This window comes from Elephantulus edwardii, unplaced genomic scaffold (assembly GCF_000299155.1).
Source record: "Elephantulus edwardii isolate Elephantulus edwardi_28Jun2011 unplaced genomic scaffold, EleEdw1.0 scaffold00017, whole genome shotgun sequence".
NCBI classification, from domain to species: Eukaryota; Metazoa; Chordata; class Mammalia; order Macroscelidea; family Macroscelididae; genus Elephantulus; species Elephantulus edwardii.
Genome location: NW_006399767.1, coordinates 15,450,619 through 15,468,911, shown reverse-complemented (window position 1 = coordinate 15,468,911; position 18,293 = coordinate 15,450,619). Strand labels below are relative to the sequence as shown.

At 46.0% G+C, this 18,293-nt stretch overlaps 1 protein-coding gene across 1 annotated transcript; it reads left to right on the top strand.

Annotated features, from left to right (window-relative positions):
* Positions 1-6,842: 6,842 nt before the first annotated feature.
* On the top strand, positions 6,843-16,904 carry GUCA1A (guanylate cyclase activator 1A (retina)). The gene is made up of 4 exons (XM_006881991.1): positions 6,843-7,066; positions 15,110-15,259; positions 15,975-16,068; positions 16,750-16,904. Exons 1-4 carry the CDS (start codon positions 6,866-6,868, stop codon positions 16,899-16,901), a joined length of 597 nt encoding a protein of 198 aa, XP_006882053.1. The 5' UTR covers positions 6,843-6,865; the 3' UTR covers positions 16,902-16,904.
* The last annotated feature ends 1,389 nt before the right edge of the window (positions 16,905-18,293 follow it).

Sequence of the window (18,293 nt, the reverse complement as noted above, 5' to 3'; positions counted from 1 at the left end):
GATGGGTGTGTCAGAGGCAGTGCGGTTGGTGCAGGATAGAGCAGGGTTTAGGGCTGTTGTGCATAGGGTCGCTATGAGTCGAAAACGACTCGACGGCACATAACAACAACAACAACAATAACCCAAAGATTTATTTACTTGAGTGCACCAAATATGGCTGTGGAAGAAAGTCCAGCTGGTCTATTTTTACAAGATGACAGCTTCTGAAGATCCTATGGAGTGTTGTTCTAGGTGACACAGGACAAGGATGGGTTTGTCATGGTCTTTCAGAACTCCCTGTCAGCACTGACACAGGTCACAAGGCCGTGTCTAACTTTGAAGGATAGAAACATTTAGTGACCAGACTGATTTCCACAAGGGGCTTCTGGAGAGAATATTTTTTGTTCCTTCAACACGTTTACCTTGTCACAAAGCCCCTTCCTGAAGTTTAACTGACTGACTTCGAAACCTGAATTCACCACTGACTAGCTCTGTGGACAGAAGGCAGCCTGCCAGACCTCTTTATGCTTCTGTTTTCTTACCTGTATAACAAGGGTAGGGAACTGTGATGGCTTAGTGGAAAGGAGCTACACTATCAACACAAAGGCTTGCAGATCAAATCCACCAGCTGCTCTGCATAAGAAAAGATGGGCAGTCAACTCCCATGCGATTTACTGCCTCTGAAAACTTGCTGGAGGGTCAGTATGAGTTGGTTCTGATTTGATGGTACACACCAACAACAGCAATAACAAGGTGGTCACACAGACAGTAATGAATTTGGCTTTTTTAAAAACCAGTGCTTGGCCATGGAATTGATATGAGAGTTGAACACTTTGAAACACAGACCTGAGAAGAATGCATGGTAATGTTATTGTTGAGGGCTGTTGGGATTCTGTCCTAACTCCAGGAGACACTGCTGGGACCCCTGCCCTCCCAGTGGTCATTTGTGGCTAGGTTTTTGGTTTTCAATGATTGACTTTAAGACTTGCATCTCCAGACCTTTTTTGCTAGTTCTTAGCCTAGAAGTTTCACTGAAATATATTCAGCATCACAGCAACACAGGAACCTCCACTGACAGGTGATGGTTACACATGAGGCATCCAGCAGGGCTGGTATTCAGATCTCCTGCACTGACGGTGAGAATTCTGCCGCTCAGCTCCTCTCCCTCCAGTCTGGCCATCACCACTGAGTCTGTTCCATCTCTAGGGAGCTCCCTCTGTGAACTACAATTTCCACTTTGTGGGGGACTTGAAGTTGAAATTTACTCTTCTTGCCTTTGACTACTTCAAAGCTGTGTTTTTACATCTAGACAAGGAGGGAAACAGCAGCTGACTAAACCCACAAGCTCCTTTTTGCATATCCAGTGTTTCATTGTGTGCAAACATGCTTCTCTCCGCATTCTCAGCCTCGCTTTTGATGCAGGTGGAGAAGTCCTTCAAAAAGATCTCCAGCAGCCCCTTTCTAAACTACACAATCAGCGGCTCTGGGAGGTTAAGCAGGGAGGAGAGATCTGACTCCCGGTCCCTCTCCTCTCACCCATTCTGAGCAGTACGGGTTTGCCTCCCGCTAGAGTGTTGGATTCTTAGTACAAGGAAGAGGAAGGGTTCTGGCCCAGTTCTTGAAGGTTCAGTGTATATCAGTTCACACATCAGAACCCTTCAGCATGAGCAACTAGAGCTTCAGGCTCTGCAAACACTGCCCAGCCCAAGGAGTGCCCTGGAAAGGCATTTTGTGGGAAAGTGACCAGGAAGAGTGCTGGTCCGCCCTGATGGGCACTGCTGGCAGGCCCCTGAGAGCGCAGCCTGGCTTCCTGGGGCCAGGGCTGTGTTGAAAGTTGAAAGCTTTATGGAATAGTGAAGCTCAGCCTCCTGCCTCCCAGCTACCTCTCCCTCCCCCTACACCCTAATCCTTTGTTTCCTCCCTTAGTACAGCTTTGCCTTATGTCACCTCTGAGTGAGACTAAGGCTCAGAGCTCCAGAGGCCTACTGGTACAAAGCTGTCCTGCAATCCCAAAGGCATATGGTTCGAATCCACCTGGTGCTCTGTGAAGAAAAATGGGCAATCTCTTCCTTTTCAATTAACTGCTGCTGAAAACCTGCCAGAAGGCCAGCTATGGGTCAGTTCTGACTCGATGGTACCAACAGCAACAGAGCCCAGAGCTCCAGTGGCCTAGTGGTAAAAAGATGCACTGCAATTCCAAAGGCATCGGTTCAAATCCACCAGCTGCTCTGTGGGAAGAGGGTGGGCAATCTCCTCCTGTGCAATCTAATACTTCTAAAAACTATGAGTTGGTTCCAAACAAAAACAACAGGAATGCTCAGAAAGGGGGTGGTCACATAGCAGTGATAAATAGGAGCAAAGGAGACCCTTGCTCTGGGAATTCTAGATGCATTTGATAATGATAAAAATCCCTTATGTTGTTGTTGTTGTTGATTGCCTCCGAGTCAAGCACGACTCATAGTGACCCTATGAACAAAAGGCCTGAAGCCTTTCTATAATATCGACCTTTATCAAAGTTCATAGAGTTTCCAGAGGCATGCTGTTTAGGAAGTGGATGCCAATCCTGCTTCCAATATGTTAGAGTTTACTATCTCCCAAGCACTTTCCACTTATCCAGCAGCTATTTACTGAACGCCTACTATAACCCACGTACAGTTTTAGACACTTGAGGACCTAGAAGGAACAAAACATGATGCTTTCACAGTAGCTGAGGGAGGCAAATAGTGTGAAATTAAAAAACTTAAAACAAATAGCACATTGAATGTGGAAATGCCATGGTAAAAGTAAAGCAGAGAAGGTGGTCAGGGAGTGCTGGGGTAATAGCAGCAGCAGCAGCAGCAGCAGCAGCAGCAGCAGCAGCAATAAAACCCTAACCCCAGATGCCAAAGCATTGATTGTAACTCCTGGTGACCATGAGATGCATGACAGTTCTATAGGGCTGCCCAGAACAGTTCTATATGGCTTATGGCTTTATAGGTTATGGTTTTTCAGAAGCAAATTGCCAGGGCTGTCTTCAAGGTGCCTCTGAGGTGTCTACACTGCGGGCTGGCAAAAAGACGACTCTTATTGAAAAAGGTACTGTAAGCTTGTAAACCTACAAGTTGTTATTGTATGTGTCTAGTTAGAACTGACCCATAGCTAACCCTCCAGCGGGTTTTCAGTGGCAGTCAATAGAACGGGAGGAGACTGTCCATCTTTCTCCTATGGAGTAGATAGGGGATTCGAACCACATGCCTTTCAGATTGCAGCGCAGCTTCTTACCACTAGGCCACCTGAGATTCTTAGACATACAAGGAATTTCTCTAAAAAGGAAACTGCTATTGTTAACAATGTAAAAAAGCATTAAAAATCCATAACCAGCTATATTTTGTCGTAAAGTAGGTTCTTTGACTTCTAAAATAAAGTATCTCCCCAGCACATTACTGTTCATTTTCTCCATACTGGGCTTCCTCTTCATATCTTTCTCCCATGGAGGCTGGGAGGGTGTTTTGTTTGCTTTTTCTGGAGCGCTTTCTGTTTCTTGCTCCTCGTCTTCAGAGTAAAGAGTCTTTTCTTTGAAATCTTTAAAGCTGTGGGATGACCCACTTTCTCTCCGCCTTTCCCTGGACTTGGAATTGCTGATGCTGTTAACCTGGGCATTTTTTTCTCAGGTTTGGATTTCTTAACTGTCTTTTATTTTTATCTTATTGTTGTCAGCTTGTATTAGGAAACCTCGGCCCTTCGGGTGTCTTTTTCTTGGAGGGCTGAAATCTTTGTATTTTTCTCCTCCCCTCTTCTCATTCTAGCTCACAGCCCGAGCCTCTCACAAGCAGCTTTTTGCATAACGGCCTCTTTACACCCTGCCTGCCAGTTGGTGCACATTTTTATGATCTTTTTCATCTTGACCATCCTCTGCTGAGTGAGAGTTGGCATATTTGCTCTTTACATCTTTTTCTTCCTCGCAATCGTCCTGCAATTTTTTTTACAGATCCTCTCATATTTTTAGCTGGGAGATAAATAGATTCTCTTAGCTGGGGGACCCGAATCTCTTCCATAAGCTTCACCAACATGATCAGATTCCAGAAATTGTGACTGATCAACAACGTTCCTATTTTTGATAGGCCAAGGCAAGCTCACTGTCAAAACAAGACTGAATTGAGAAGCTAAAGAGTAGGAGGACCTCCATGCCCCGTCTTCTGCCTCTTGTCTGCTGCAGCTGACCCAGAGGTGCTGTTTCTCAAACTTCCCCTATTTCTTGTTTCAGAGACTCTTGGTGTGGAAGGGACTTTGATAGCTCATGTGTTAAATGTTAGGCTGTTAACTGAAAGGTAAGTGGCTAAAATCCAGCAACTGCTCTATGAGAGAAAGATAGGCAGCTCCTTCTATAAAGACTGCAGCTGGATGCCACAATGAATGACTGGAAACCCTAAGTCTCTGTAAACTTTCATTAAAATTCATTTAAAAAAAAAAGATTGCAGCTGGAGTAACTGGTCAGAAGGTCACCGTGGAAATCACCTAGAGAGCAGTGGGTTTGATCAGAAGAATCCCCTTCCTCCATCTCTCCAAAGTGGATCCCAGCTCTTCCTTCCTGGTGGTACCAAGGTCCCTCCTCTCTGCTTGCTTCTCTTGTCTTTTAGGACTTGTAAGATAGAAGGTGATGTAGCAAAGATTTGATGAGACATTGTCATTAACTACATTAATCCACTGTAATTAACGTTATAGACAAAATGTATATGAAAACCAATATGATTTGTACGCTTTCACTCAAATTTAAGGGGGGGGAGTGATTGAAGTCACACTTCAGGGACACTCCCCTTGCCACGTATCAGGGCTGTGACCTGAGTAGGGGTGGTAGATCCACCCTAATTCCCTTACAGCTGATTGGCTGGTCACATCAGATCACATCATGGTGGGTGGTTTCTCATTTCATAACTGTTGAATGACAACATTACATAACTACCAAGCCATAGAGAATCCAGGCCCAGCTGACTTGACACATTGGGGTTTTTTTGGTGGTGGGTGTTACAATTCAACCCATGTCAGTGCCTTTTTAGGAATTGGGAAAGGCACCATCTCCTGTAGGATAAGGACACACTAATTAATGTATTAGAGTATTCGTGCACAGCCTGAACAATGTCCAGCTGGGGGAGCAGAAATGTGAATGGTGTTTCTTCTGGCAAAGTGAAGTGGCCAGGCCTGGGCTGCAGGTATAGAAAGGGGAGAAACACAAAGAAGGGGGTGCAGTGGGGGAGATGGATGTCGTTCTAGGCATTCTCAATGTAAATGTACAGGAATGGACTTTCTGTAAATGAAACTTAAAAAAATAAACAACAAACCTGTTTATTGTGAATTAGGTGATGGATCCATTTTCCATTCAACAGTTTCTTTTTTTTTTTTCTTTTTTTTTAAATTATTTTTTGTGTGCGTATACCGTCAAATCAGATCTGACTGGTACCGGAGGAGTTTGTCTTTCCTTCCCCAGCAGAGCATCTGGTGGATTCGAACCGTTCACCTCTGGGATTGTAGTTGCAGCTCCTTGCCACTAGGCCACCAGAGCTCCCCTATTCAACAGTTTCTATATAACATTTTCTTTAAAGTCAATGACATCCTGCTATGGATCAGAGAAAGGCCTGTGGGCTTGGCTTGGGAGTTTTCTGGGACCAGCAGGTAACAGGTGTACCCACACTCTAACTTATCACTCAGAGCCCTGGGAATCAGGACACATTTAGTGCCTGGCATCCTACTACCCCCACTGCCTACTGACACGATGATGTTAGGTCAGAGTCACCTAGGGGCAAGGGGAGGGACGATTGAATTCAAGCCTCCCAGAATAAAAGAGCTATAACTTCAAAGAACACTGAGCTAGTAAGGACCGGAGTAGGGGGTCAAGGACAGGGGTGTTGCCAGGGGAGTTATGTATATCTATGTGGGTTTGTGTAGGAAGATTCCCTTCGGCTATTCAAGTCTTTTTTCTGGGAGTTCAGAAAGTCTTCTTTCCCCCAGGCACTATCCTATGTTCATGTATCTGTGGAGCAGTTGGAAACCGCCCCCCTAATGGTAATGGCCAAGTTCAGTGTGCAACCTGGATCACTGCACACAGCAGGCCTGCCGAGAGTCCACAGTTGGCTCAACTCTGGAAGAAGCACTAACTCTCATTTATATAGATCTCAAATCCATGTCTGGGAGAAGGAATAAAACCTTGTGAACCCTCTCAAAACCAGAAACAAGCAGGAGAAGAGGGGTGTGACCAGCACCTGCTCTGTCCTGGCAAGAAGGGATTACCTGTAAAACCCTTGCTATCAATTCTTATTCATCGAGATCCTGTACAACAGAGTAGAACTGCCCACTGGGTCTCCACGGTGGCAATCTTTATGGAAGCAGACAGCCTCATCCTTCTCCAAAGACCCAGCCCATGTGTTTGCACTACTGACTTTTTTGGCTAGCAGCTAGGGTTTAACCACTGTGCCACCAGGACTGTTTAAGAAGGGATTAGGAGATTGCAAACTGGGTAGGAAAATCTTCTCCCAACTAAAGGCCATAATCCCCGGCCTCCGCGTGGTAAGCTCTGTTCTATTTTCATCCCTCACCCGCAGCGTGCTGTCCCCATTGGCTGTCAAAGATTTAATGTGGACTTCTAACACCCGCATCCTCTGGGCTTGCGTGTGAGCTTGCACAGTCCTCCACTGCTCTGCTCTCCCTCTTCAGATGTTTTTTTTCCCCTTCTGCAGCTGAATCATTTCCTCCCTGGCTGCTCACCTTCTTCAGATACTTCTCTGGGCAGTCTGATTCCTCGGGTTCTTCTTTGTTCAAACCTGAGTCTTCTTGGAGGGCAAGGCACCCTTTTGCAGGGAGAAGCCCAGAACAGGACTTGTGCATCGTGGGCGTCAGCCCCTCCAGAGCCTGAGCCATGGGCAACGTGTTGGAAGGCAAGTCAGTGGAGGAGCTGAGCAGCACCGAATGTCACCAGTGGTACAAGAAGTTCATGACCGAGTGCCCCTCGGGCCAGCTCACCCTCTACGAGTTCCGCCAGTTCTTTGGCCTCAAGAACCTAAGCCCGTCATCCAGCCAGTATGTGGAGCAGATGTTTGAGACCTTTGACTTTAATAAGGTGAGCAGGGCTCAGGGAGAGTTGGGGGGACTGCAGAGGCTGAGGAAGTAGGAACAGCAGTGTCCACTGGAGGAGGGATTTCATAAATACAGTTATTTGTTTACTTAGGGAAGTCACATTTTGACATAAAAGATTTCATTTTGGCTAATGGTTGTTGAAGGCTCACTGGTTACTCATTCGACTGCTAACTTAAAAAGGTCAGTGGTTCCAACTCCCAAAATACAGGGTGAAAGCTGGTCTCATTTATAAACAGGAGGTCAGGGCTAGAGTTAATAAAGAGACATTTGAGCGAGACTTACAGGGAGGGAAGGTGGGGACCAAGAAAACTCTGGAGGAGAGGGTCCTAGGAGCACAAAGACGCCAAGGGAAAGAGGTACAAGGAGGCCCGGTTGACTCACTTTCCTTTTTTAATTGTCAATATTTTTTCTTTATTTTACATTATTGAAATAAGAATGGAACACTCACACACAGATATACACAACTGCATATAAAAACAAATATTGGTGTGCTGTACTGATGGCCCAGATACAATGAGCAACATTGAAAACATTAATATGCCTTCTAATATGGTTAAAAAACCCACAACTGCCAGTGAATTTCTAGGGGAAAAGTAGAAGCTTGTGTCATTGACATGACGTCTGCATTATTGTACACTTTCCATTCACGCTCTCTGCTGTCAAGTTAAGACCTGTTCATAGCTGACCCTTCTGCAGGTTTTGGGAAGCTGTAAATTGCACAGGAGGAGACTGTCCTTTCTCCTGGGGACCCACTGGTGAATTCAAACGACTTCTTCTAAATCCAGCTTGAACGTCTGGCAGTTCTCTATGTACTGTTCCAGCTGTTTTTGACTGATACCCAGCAGGATTTTGCTTGCATGTGATAGTAATGATACTATTAAATAATTTCCACATTCTGTTGGATTCCCATTCAATGGGAAAGAAAAGTTTCAGCTTTGGGGCAATGCATGTGCTTCTTAGATGTAAAAAAGAAAAAAGTTAATTGCATATGAATTGCTCAACCAAGTGCAAATTTTATGGGTTGTGCTTCCCTGGCATCCTATCTGTGTTTGCAGGGGGCTTATAGAGAATTGTCTCAGCCCCCGAAATGAGTTTCCTTGCAAAGCAAGAGGACAAGCTGGCTCTGTGTGTTTGGAGGCAAGGTGGTGGGGCTCCACCATGAATTCATCCCCTTCCAGCAAGGACTGATTGCACTTCTGAAGCTCCCTGAGGGTCCAGGTGGTGACTCCATTCTCCCGTTTCCTTATCAAGGACTTTTGTTCTCAGGCCCCACAATGTCGTCCTCAGGAAAGCCCCTGAGCCCAGGGATGCTGCTCTAGAGGCTGAGACTCAAAGCCAGTAATCTGCTTTGGCCTCCTGACCTTAAATATTAGTGAGTTTAAAATAGCTGCTGGATTGACAGGGCAGGTGGAGACTGGAGGACTCTCCAAGGCTATTTTGTCCAGAGATACTTTTTAAATCTTGAACTGAAACAAGTCTTGGAGCTCAGTTTGGTCCACCAACATGGAATAACATCCATAAGTAATGCTGCTTCTTTAAAGAATCATTTAGATGAGACCAAACAGTCAGTAATTATTTTCACAAAAATGAGAAGGTGAGGGGCTTGGCAAACTAGACTGATGTAAACAAAACAACCAGCAAGGAAATAATAATATAGATGTCCATATATTGTGATGATCACAGTGAATGTTGCCCAACCACTTGTGTAGAAATTGTTGAATGAGAAACTAAATTGCTGTGAAAAACCTTCGCAGACAACATATAAAATCTCCCTTAATAAGATTAATTAATAAAGATGTTACTGAGGGACTCAGGTGCATCTAATCCAAGCCATAGTCTTTTTCAGTCCCTCATATGCAGGTGAAAGTCGATAAGTAAGGAAGTCTGAAGAAGAAGAATAGATGTGTTTGGATTATGGTGTTGGGGAAAACCTACTGAATAGACCATGTACTGACAGAATAATAAAGAAACCTGTCTGGACGGAAGTATAGTCAGTGTGCTCCTGAGAAGCTGGGGTGGTGATACTTCCTCTTACATACTTCATACTTTAGACATATTAATAGGAAGAGCTAGAAAAGCAATGATGTCAGTCTAGAGACTAAGGTGCACCTAATCCAGGCCATGTTCTTCACAATTACTTGTATGCATCAGAGAGCTAGACAGTGACTAAGGATGACAAAAGATGAATTGATGCCTTCGAGTTGTGTTCCTGGAGAAGAGTCTTGAACATACCATGGACTGCCAAGAAAACAAATAGGTCTGTCTTGGAGAGGGTGAAACCAAGTTTCTCCTTGGAGACTAGTATTTTGAAGCTCCATCTCGCATAATTTGGGCTTGTGGGCAGAAGAGACCAGTCCTTGGAGAAGGGCATCATTCTTGGAAGGGTGGAGGGACAGAACAGGAGAGGAAGACCCCAGATGAGATGAATTGATACCGTAACTAGGGCAATGGAGTTGGTGTGTCAGAATTAGTGAGACTGGCTCAGAATAGGGCAGAGTTCAGAGCTGTTGTACATAGGGTCACTATGGGTCACAGGTGACTCAACGGCACATAACAACAACAGTCCTTAGAGAAGGGCATCATGCTGGAAAAAGTAGACTCATCAATTCCCTGCTGACAAGTCAGAACCAACTCATAGCTGACCTTCCAGTGGGTTTTCAGAGGTTATAAATCACACAGGATGAAACTGCTCGTCTTTCTCCCTCAGGGCTATAAGTGGATTTGAACCACCAGAGAGGTGCCATCTTTGCATTAACAGCACAAGCCCCTATAGACTAGAACTCCAGGGGAAAGCAGGTCAGCGAAAAGAGGAAGGCCTTCAGTGAGATGGGTTGACCCAGTGGCTGCAATCGGCTCAAGCAAAGCCTATACGGAAGGTATAGGAAAGGGCGGCGTTTTGGTCTGTTGTGCATAAGGTGCCTCTGGGTCCAAACAAACTCAGTGACACCAAGCAGCCAAGAAACCATGCCTACTACATCAATAAATAGATAAACTTCCTGTGAGCCCCGTGCTGTTTGCACTGTCCAGGCGGTGAGGGCTGCAGGCTGGCTCTGGCAGCCTCTCCCGGCTGCAGTGAACACAGGACAGTGGCTCATCCCATCCTCACTGTCCAGTTGGAGGCCAAGTGAGTGTCGCTGGTTTGAGTTTCCCTACCACTACCATTTCTTGACTGAATGAATCCAAACCAACAAAATTAGCTGTTGAAAACGAACCAATAGTGAACTGTACGTGCAGAAATTGCTGAAGTGGATATGTGACTATGTATATCCCTAAACAAACAACAAAACTCACTGATTAATTTATGAAATTGGATCAATAACAGCAAGCTTCATGGTGCATAGTCCTCCCCAGATACAGGTGGGAAAAGGGAAACCAACAAGCGTGTTAGCACTCTGACAGATGGGTCCAGTGAGGAAGTTGAGGCTGAGAGGGGAGCAGGCTCAAGGTCACCTCAATGACCGGGGACCCACACCTCACAGAGCCTACTTGCTTTTTCTGCATCTCCTCTTGGTTATCAAAAGTTATCGCCTCAGGGAGCTCTGGTGGCTTAGTGGAAAGAAGCTGCACTGCAATCCTGAAGGTGAGTAGTTTGAATCCACCAGATGCTTCACTGGAGGAGGGGTAATCTCCTGTGACAGATGTGGCTGGACAGTACACAACAGGAAAAGAAAAAAGTTATCACCTCATGAGTACAGTGGTTACTCGGAGAGATAGATGCAGTCTGACCACTTGGGTTTTCATGCTTACTGAGAAAAGATGAAAGTCAGTCAGTGGGTATTTTGGAGTTGCGGTAGCCTGGGTTCCTCCAAGACCAGACACCCTGCCTGTTTCCAGCTCTGGAATCCACAGAACAACCTGGGTAACTTTAGTAACAAAAGCCTGGCAGGTGATGAAGATTTTCTGTCCTTTCTCCTATCCCTCTCCATCCTTGTGAGCGTGAAATGATCTGGTCAAAAGTATCACATACAGTGCCAAGCACATAGTAGGGTCTCAATGCCTCTTTTGTAAATATCTAGCTATAGCTATTCCAAGATGGAAACATGGGAGAGGCAGAAGAAACCATCACATTCAGCTTCCGGTGACACTAATTTGTGGCTCATTCTGTCTTTCTTTGGAATCTCTGGGTGGCATAGTTAACTAATTTAGCTGCTCAAGAGAAGGTTGGAGGTTCAAATACACCCAAAGGTGGCTCAAAAGAAAGGCCTGGTGACCGACTTGAGGAAAACTAGCCACTGAAAATCCCACGGGCACTGTTCTACCATGACATATGTGGAATCACTGTGTCAGAGCCAACTCAACGGCAACTTGTGTTTGTTTTCTCTGCCATCCCCAAGAAAACAAAGGCAGAAACAAGACCCATTCTCTTCTGAATCTTCAGTTCATGATGAACAATAAGGGCTCTAGAAAAATCCGCCACTGAGAACCCTGTGAGCTGAGTTCTAACCGGGCACACGTGATGAGCCCATGAATCAGACTCAATTTGATGATAGATGTTGTTTTAATCTTAGTTGCTGTTGAGTCAGCTCTCATGTTGTGTGCAGTGATCTTCTATGTAACAAAAATGAAACGCTGAATAAACAAAAGTAAATTGATGAAAGCCCTTAGTTGAGGTTCACAACTTCCAACATCTATATTATGTTAGTTTAGCTGTTTTGTTTATTGACTGTCTCCCCCTGCTGGAGCAGGAGCTCAGTCAGAGCAGTCCTTCCCGCCTGTCTGTGTTCCCAGCACCTAAAGCTGCACCTGGGACACAGGGTTATGGTTCTGCCTATTAGGATCTACCAAGCTGGCTCTGACTCAGTGCACAACACCCCAAAACCCTGCTCCCTCTCACAATCATCACCCTCACCGTCTCTGCCCTTGTGTTGGCCACTATGGTAAATTCATTCTACTGAGTCCTTCTCTTCCTGCTGACCTTCTACTTTCACTGAGCGTGATGTCCTCCAGGGACTAACCCCTCCTAACAACACACCCAGAGTGTGTGACACTAACCATTCTGGCTTCTAAGGATCATTTTGGGTGCAGTCTGGAATATGTTAGACCATAACATTTGTTGTATGAATATATGAGACACTACAAGCTTTATGGGCCAGTTATGTTTCATAATCCACATTAATTTAAATATGTAATTATTAAAATGAAGAATGCCCTAGAACATCTTCTATGAAGTGCCTCATATGCACCTACCTATGAAATACAATCACAACACCACCTTGACCCATTGTTGTTGAAACAAAGCAGTTTAACAGACTGGCTAGGAGATACTGAACAGAGGACTGAAAGTTTCAGTGCAGAGGCGAGTTAGAATAGCGGTGAGCAAACTAGGATGGTGGGCTTGCTTTTATAAATTAAGTTTTTGGGTTTTTTTTGTGATAAATATAAATAGATAGAGCTTATATCTATCTATCTATCATCTATCTATCTATCTATCTATCTATCTATCTATCTATCTATCTATCTATCTATCCATCCATCTATCCATCCTATAGTGGCCTAGGGGTAAGAAGCTGTACTGCAATTCTGGAAATGTGCTGTTCAAATCCACTAATTGCCCTGCAGGAGAAGGATGGGCAGTCTCCTCCTATGTGATTAACTGCCTCTGAAAATCTGCCAGAGGGTCAGCTATGGGCTGGTTCTGACACCATGGCACACAACACCACCACCACACATATGCATATATATGAACAATTGCCATTTCAACATCTTTTATAAGCAAAAATGTTTATCAAGCTGTACAGTCACTACCACAATCCATTTCTAAACTTTTCCATTGCTCTTAACAAAAGATCATTCTTGCTGAATGTGGATAAAATTCTATTAGAACACATCATGCCAATTCTGTCACATATGGCCTAAGTCTGCTTTCACACTACAGCAAAAGAATAGTGTCAGTGACAGAGACCACACGGCCTGCAGACATTTGCTATCTGGCCCTTTAAAGCAAGGAGCTCTGGTGGTATAGTGTGTTACGTGTTGGGCTGCTAACTGAAAGGTCAGTAGTTTGGAGCCACTAGCCACTCTGCAAGAGGAAACTGGACAGTCTCCTCCCATGAAGATTTATCACCTCAGAAACCTGATGGGGGGGGTCATAAAGAATCAGAATCGACTCAACAGCAGTGGGGTTTGGGGCCCTTTAGAGAAAATATTTGCCAACTCCTGAGTTAGAAGATGGGTTTTGTATCCTAGGCTGCTTCACTGGGTGGACAGGCTTGGGGGTATAGCTGTGTGAGTGGGAAGTGTGACCTGAAACACAGCACATGCTTTGCTTACTTCAAAATTTTGCCTGAGGTTGGGATACCTGGCAGCCAGATGTGCACAGGTTCATGCAAATCAATGTAAATCTTCCCTCCCTCCATTTGTGCTGCTGTAGTTTCGGAGACCTAGTTTCTGACTGGCTGCCTGCATCAAGTCAGAACCAATTCAACCAACCCTCCGGCAGGTTTTCAGAGACTCATAATCACCTGGGAGGAGCTCATACATCTTCCTCCTGAGGAGCAGCTGGTGGATTTGAACTGTTTGCCTCTGAGTTGACAGCACAAGTCCTTACCCACTAGGCCACTAGAGCACTCATTAGGTGTGGGTGGGTTCAAATCATTAACTTTTTGTTTAGCAGCTACTTAACCACTGCACCACTATGCTCCTTTTGTGTGGCCTAGCCTTTCTTCATTTCAGCTTTCCCTTTTTAGAAAGGGCAGGGAAATATCCATTTCCAGATGGTATTATAAATAATATGGGTAAAGTATAGAAAGCTCCTAGCCTAGGAAGCACTAAAAACATTAGTTCTCCTTAACATTTTTATTGAAACTGATCGATACAATAATTCTGAGAAGACCACGATGTCATTTCCATCTTAGAGCTGAGAAAACAGGGTGTAGTGAGATTCTGTGATTCGTCCAAAGTCACATGTCTTCCTCTGTGGTTCAGATCTTCTCACACAAAAGCCTGCACTTTTTTCTGTTGCCCTCTTTAGCCATTGTTTTTTTTATTATTCCTACAAAAGTAGTACAACTTACTGTAATATTTCTTGACAATATTAAAACTAACCCACTGCCTTCAGGTTGACCCTGATTTCTAGTGACCTTGTAACATAGAGCAGAGCTGTCCCATTGGATTTCCAAGTCTGTGATCTTTACAGAACCAGTGAAACACAACAGAAATCAATCAGTATAGAAAGTCAAAGAATGAAAGTAGAACTATGCTCATGCCTGTGTCGGAGTCCCCAGTGTCGCCTTGGCAGCCTTCTTGCTTATCTGTGCCCTGCTGCTAGGGACCCATTCTGACAATATAGGTCCTGTGTTTCCTGTTTCCCTAGTCCACAGGGCAGAGCAGCCCGAGCCAGGAAGAATGACTGTCCAGTGAGCATTTGGGGACACTGGCACTACTGCAGGTCAATTCCTCTGGTCAGCTCCTCTAAGGTTCATTAGGGCACCATCTCCCTTGGAAGGCCACGGTTTTTATTGCACTAGGGCCTGTGCCAAGAGTTGTCGTTGATTATATATCATAAGAACTTAGTGATTCCTTAGTATTATTAATCACTCAGTTCCATCTGGAGTAATGCACGTGGTGGTAATAACACTTACTCAAAAACCCGTTTAACGTTTATTGAGTGTATACTGTGTCCCAAGCAGTGTTCTGAGCACTTTCTTTATACACGTGAACCCCTCTGGTCCTGATACAGGCCCGTGAGGAAGGTACTATTGTAATTTGTAGATTGGGAAATCAAAGGTCAAAGACAAGTCTTTCACCTCAGCTTTGAAAAGGTGGGGCCCGGGATTCAAATCTGTGCTCCTCAACTCTAAGGCTTCAGTCGGTCAAGGCTCTATCTGAATCCTTTCAGTCTGTGTCAGCATAAGGAGCAAAGCAGAGGCTCAAAACTCAGAAAATGAAACGGTAGAGCGGGATTGGGAAGAGAGGGGTGGGGAAGATAAGGGGGTGGAAGGTGAGTGGGGTGTATGTGTGGGCGGGGAGTCTTGTCGTGTGGGCGTGGTCAGGGGCGGGTCTCACGGAGGCCACGCCCCTCACGCAGGACGGTTACATCGACTTCATGGAGTACGTGGCAGCGCTGAGCCTGGTCCTCAAGGGAAAGGTGGAACAGAAGTTGCGCTGGTACTTCAAGCTCTACGACGTTGATGGCAATGGATGCATCGACCGTGACGAGCTGCTCACCATCATCCGGGTAACTCCAGGTGCAGAGGCCCGGACCATGGGTGGGGGCGGGTGCTCCAGGAGCTGACCAGGAGCTGAGAATCACCGAGTGGGGGCTTTTATGAGAAGAAGGCTGGATGGGGGTGGCGTCCCAGTGGCAGCTGTGGCCCGGCTGTACCCCTCACCACTTGCACTATCCAAGCCGTTCCCCTCCCCTTCTCTTGGCCTGTTTCCTTTTTTTTTTTTTTAGGTTTAATTTTTTTTTAATTAATTTTAATGAAAGTTTACAGAGACTTTGGATTTCCATTCATTCATTGTTGCAGGCCTGTTTCCTCTTTTATACTGAGTAACTATAGAAGCTCAAATCTATATCCCATTTTTATCTAAGGCTCCAGGCACCTTGGCCCCCACACAATGTCCATACCCCACACCCCTCCACCCCTTACTCCACCCTTTACTGTTGGAAGCCAGACAAATTTTCACTACCTTACCCTCACTATGAGCACTGGTGGCCTAGTGGTAAGAAGCTGGGCTGCAATCCCAAAGACTTGAGGTTCGAATGCACCAGCCATCCTGTGGGAGAAGAAAGGGCAATCTCCTCCCATAGGAGTGTCTCTGAAAATCTGCTCTGAGGGTCAACTACTGGTCGGTTCTAACTCTACCGGCACACAACAACAACAACCACCACCCTCGCTCCCAAGACCCAGTAGTCTGGATCCTCACTTGTGCTTTTCTGTCTCTGCTAGGCCATCCGAGCCATTAACCCTTGCAGTGACACGACCTTGACCGCGGAGGAGTTCACAGATTTAGTGTTCACCAAGATCGACATCAACGGGGATGGTGAGAGCGCTGGAGGAGGGTGACAGGGATGTGGAGGGACCCGAGGGTGGTGTCACCAACGGTGGGAGTGGTCCATCCACCTGTCTCAGCCACAGAATTGGCTTTTAGGAGCTTGTGACCAGATTTTAAGGAGCTCTGGTCGTGTGGTGAACTAAGGGTTGGGCTGCTAACAGAAAGGTGGATACTGCTATCTTCTCCGTGGTGGGCAAAAAAGGAAGCTGTCTACTTCTGTAAAAATTTACAGGTTGGGAATTTACGGTAAAACACTGCCCTCAAACTGAATTCAGACTTATTACCATCCACATGGAACCGATGCAAAGCTGACCTCTCCCCCCTCCCCTTATCTAAGCGGGTCTTCAGAGGTTGTAAACTTTATCCTGTGGAGCAGCTAGTGGATTCAAACCATCTACCTTTGGGTTGGCAGCGTCACTCCCCTACTAGGCCAGCAGAGGTTACCCTCAGTTTTGCCTTACGAGTCAAAATGGACACACGAGAGTGGGATTTTTTTAGGTTTAGACTAGACTTTGGGCTCCAGCTTCCCTGCCTGCTGCACCCCTAGGCCTCTCTACCCCCATCTTCACTCTGCCTGGTCACTTGCAAGAAGCCAGTTCTGGACCCTGCTCTGTAGCCGGTGAACCCTTTTCCCCCCCTCCTGACTGACTTTCCTACTTTGACCCCCAGGGGAGCTCTCCCTAGAAGAGTTCATGGAGGGCGTCCAGAAGGACCAGATGCTGCTGGACACACTGACGCGCAGCCTAGACCTTACCCGCATCGTGCGCAGGCTGCAGACCGGCAAGGATGATGATGATGATGAGACTGAGGTGGCTGGCTGAGTGGCTTCTGTGCTGGCAGGGAGAGGGGGACGGTGTGGTGGTGCCTGGTGTCGTGGTTTTAATACTAGATGGACCCCTGCTGAGCTCAGGGGCTCAGCTGGCCTCTTTGGAGTGCAAGGTGGTGTCAGCAGAGGGACAGGAGTGACAGCCCAGAACAGGAAACAGTGAAGGGTGTTTGCTTCCCGGATCCTCTGAGTGACTCAGCTGGTGACGGTTGCCCCTCTCCTGCTCATGCTGGAATCTCACCCAGTTTTTCCTACGTCTCCAGTTCCAAGTGCTTCTAGGCTTGGGTGCAGAGCTGGGCTTTGCTGAGACAATGAAGGGACCTCTAAATCCTGTGGCACAGCTTCGTTCTGTTTTGCAACTGGACACTCATTTTGCAACTGGAAGCCTGGAGCCTGCTGGTGTGGTTGTGTTGATTCATTCCTCCCTTCACTAAGCATTTATTGAGCACCTCCTAGGTTCCAGTGCCAGAGGCTGGATGTGCAAAAGTGAAGACAGTCCTCATCCTGAAGGAACTCAGAGGGCGGGACACATTGATAAGCATTGCATTGTTATAATAAAATTTGCTCATAGAATTGTGGCCACCTTCTTTCAGGAGGACAGGGAACTATGAAGCGGTCTGACTGAGCAGTGGCCTTTGACTTTGGACATGAAAGAGGAGTTGGGTGGTGGTGCATGGAGAAGACGGTGTTGTGTGTGGAGAGGTTGGGGTGCATTCTGTGTAGAGTGTGTGTGTGTGTGTGTGTGTGTGTGTGTACACGCTTCTAGGTGATGTGGGGGCCAGGGCTTTTTAAAGTATGAATTAGAAGTATCACTTAGGATTTAGAATTTTATGAACTTTGAGACATTTTCCAGGAATGTTACTTCAAGAAGTCTATAATCCTACCAAGGAGAATGTAGACGGATTGTTTGGATGACAGCACAGATCTGGATGACAACACAGATCGGAGTCACGATTGAACGACTGTAGAGCACATTGATTCAGACCCTCAGGAAGGATCTGTTCTAGTTTGGTATTGGTTAGAATGTAGGAGAAGGAGGGCCTGCCACTGTAGAAAGCCCCCCATGTATCTAGAGAAGATGCTTATTTATGGAGAAGTAATTGTACCGATCCCTCCTGCTCCATGCTGATCCGCGGGTGCGTGTGGTGCTGGGTGGTTCCTCTGACAGATTCAATTGTGCCCCCATCCCCAGCATCTGTTGTAAATCCTGCCGCCTACACCTCTGGTTCTAATCCCATTTGGGAATAAGCTTTCTTTGTTGCCAAGAAGCAGGATTGTTACAAGGTGTGTATTTTAAGCCAATAGTCTTTGAGATATAAAAAGAACAGATTAGGCTTAGAGAAGCAAGCACAGATGGGGGAGAGATGCCACACCACACCTCTAAGAA

What these genes read in the sequence shown, in the direction of transcription:
- GUCA1A (XM_006881991.1), top strand. Translation starts at nt 6,866, where the DNA reads ATGGGCAACGTGTTGGAAGGCAAGTCAGTGGAGGAGCTGAGCAGCACC. An exon ending in AGACCTTTGACTTTAATAAG is followed by an intron (nt 7,067 to 15,109) that starts GTGAGCAGGGCT and finishes CCCCTCACGCAG; the next exon opens with GACGGTTACATCGACTTCAT. An exon ending in AGCTGCTCACCATCATCCGG is followed by an intron (nt 15,260 to 15,974) that starts GTAACTCCAGGT and finishes TGTCTCTGCTAG; the next exon opens with GCCATCCGAGCCATTAACCC.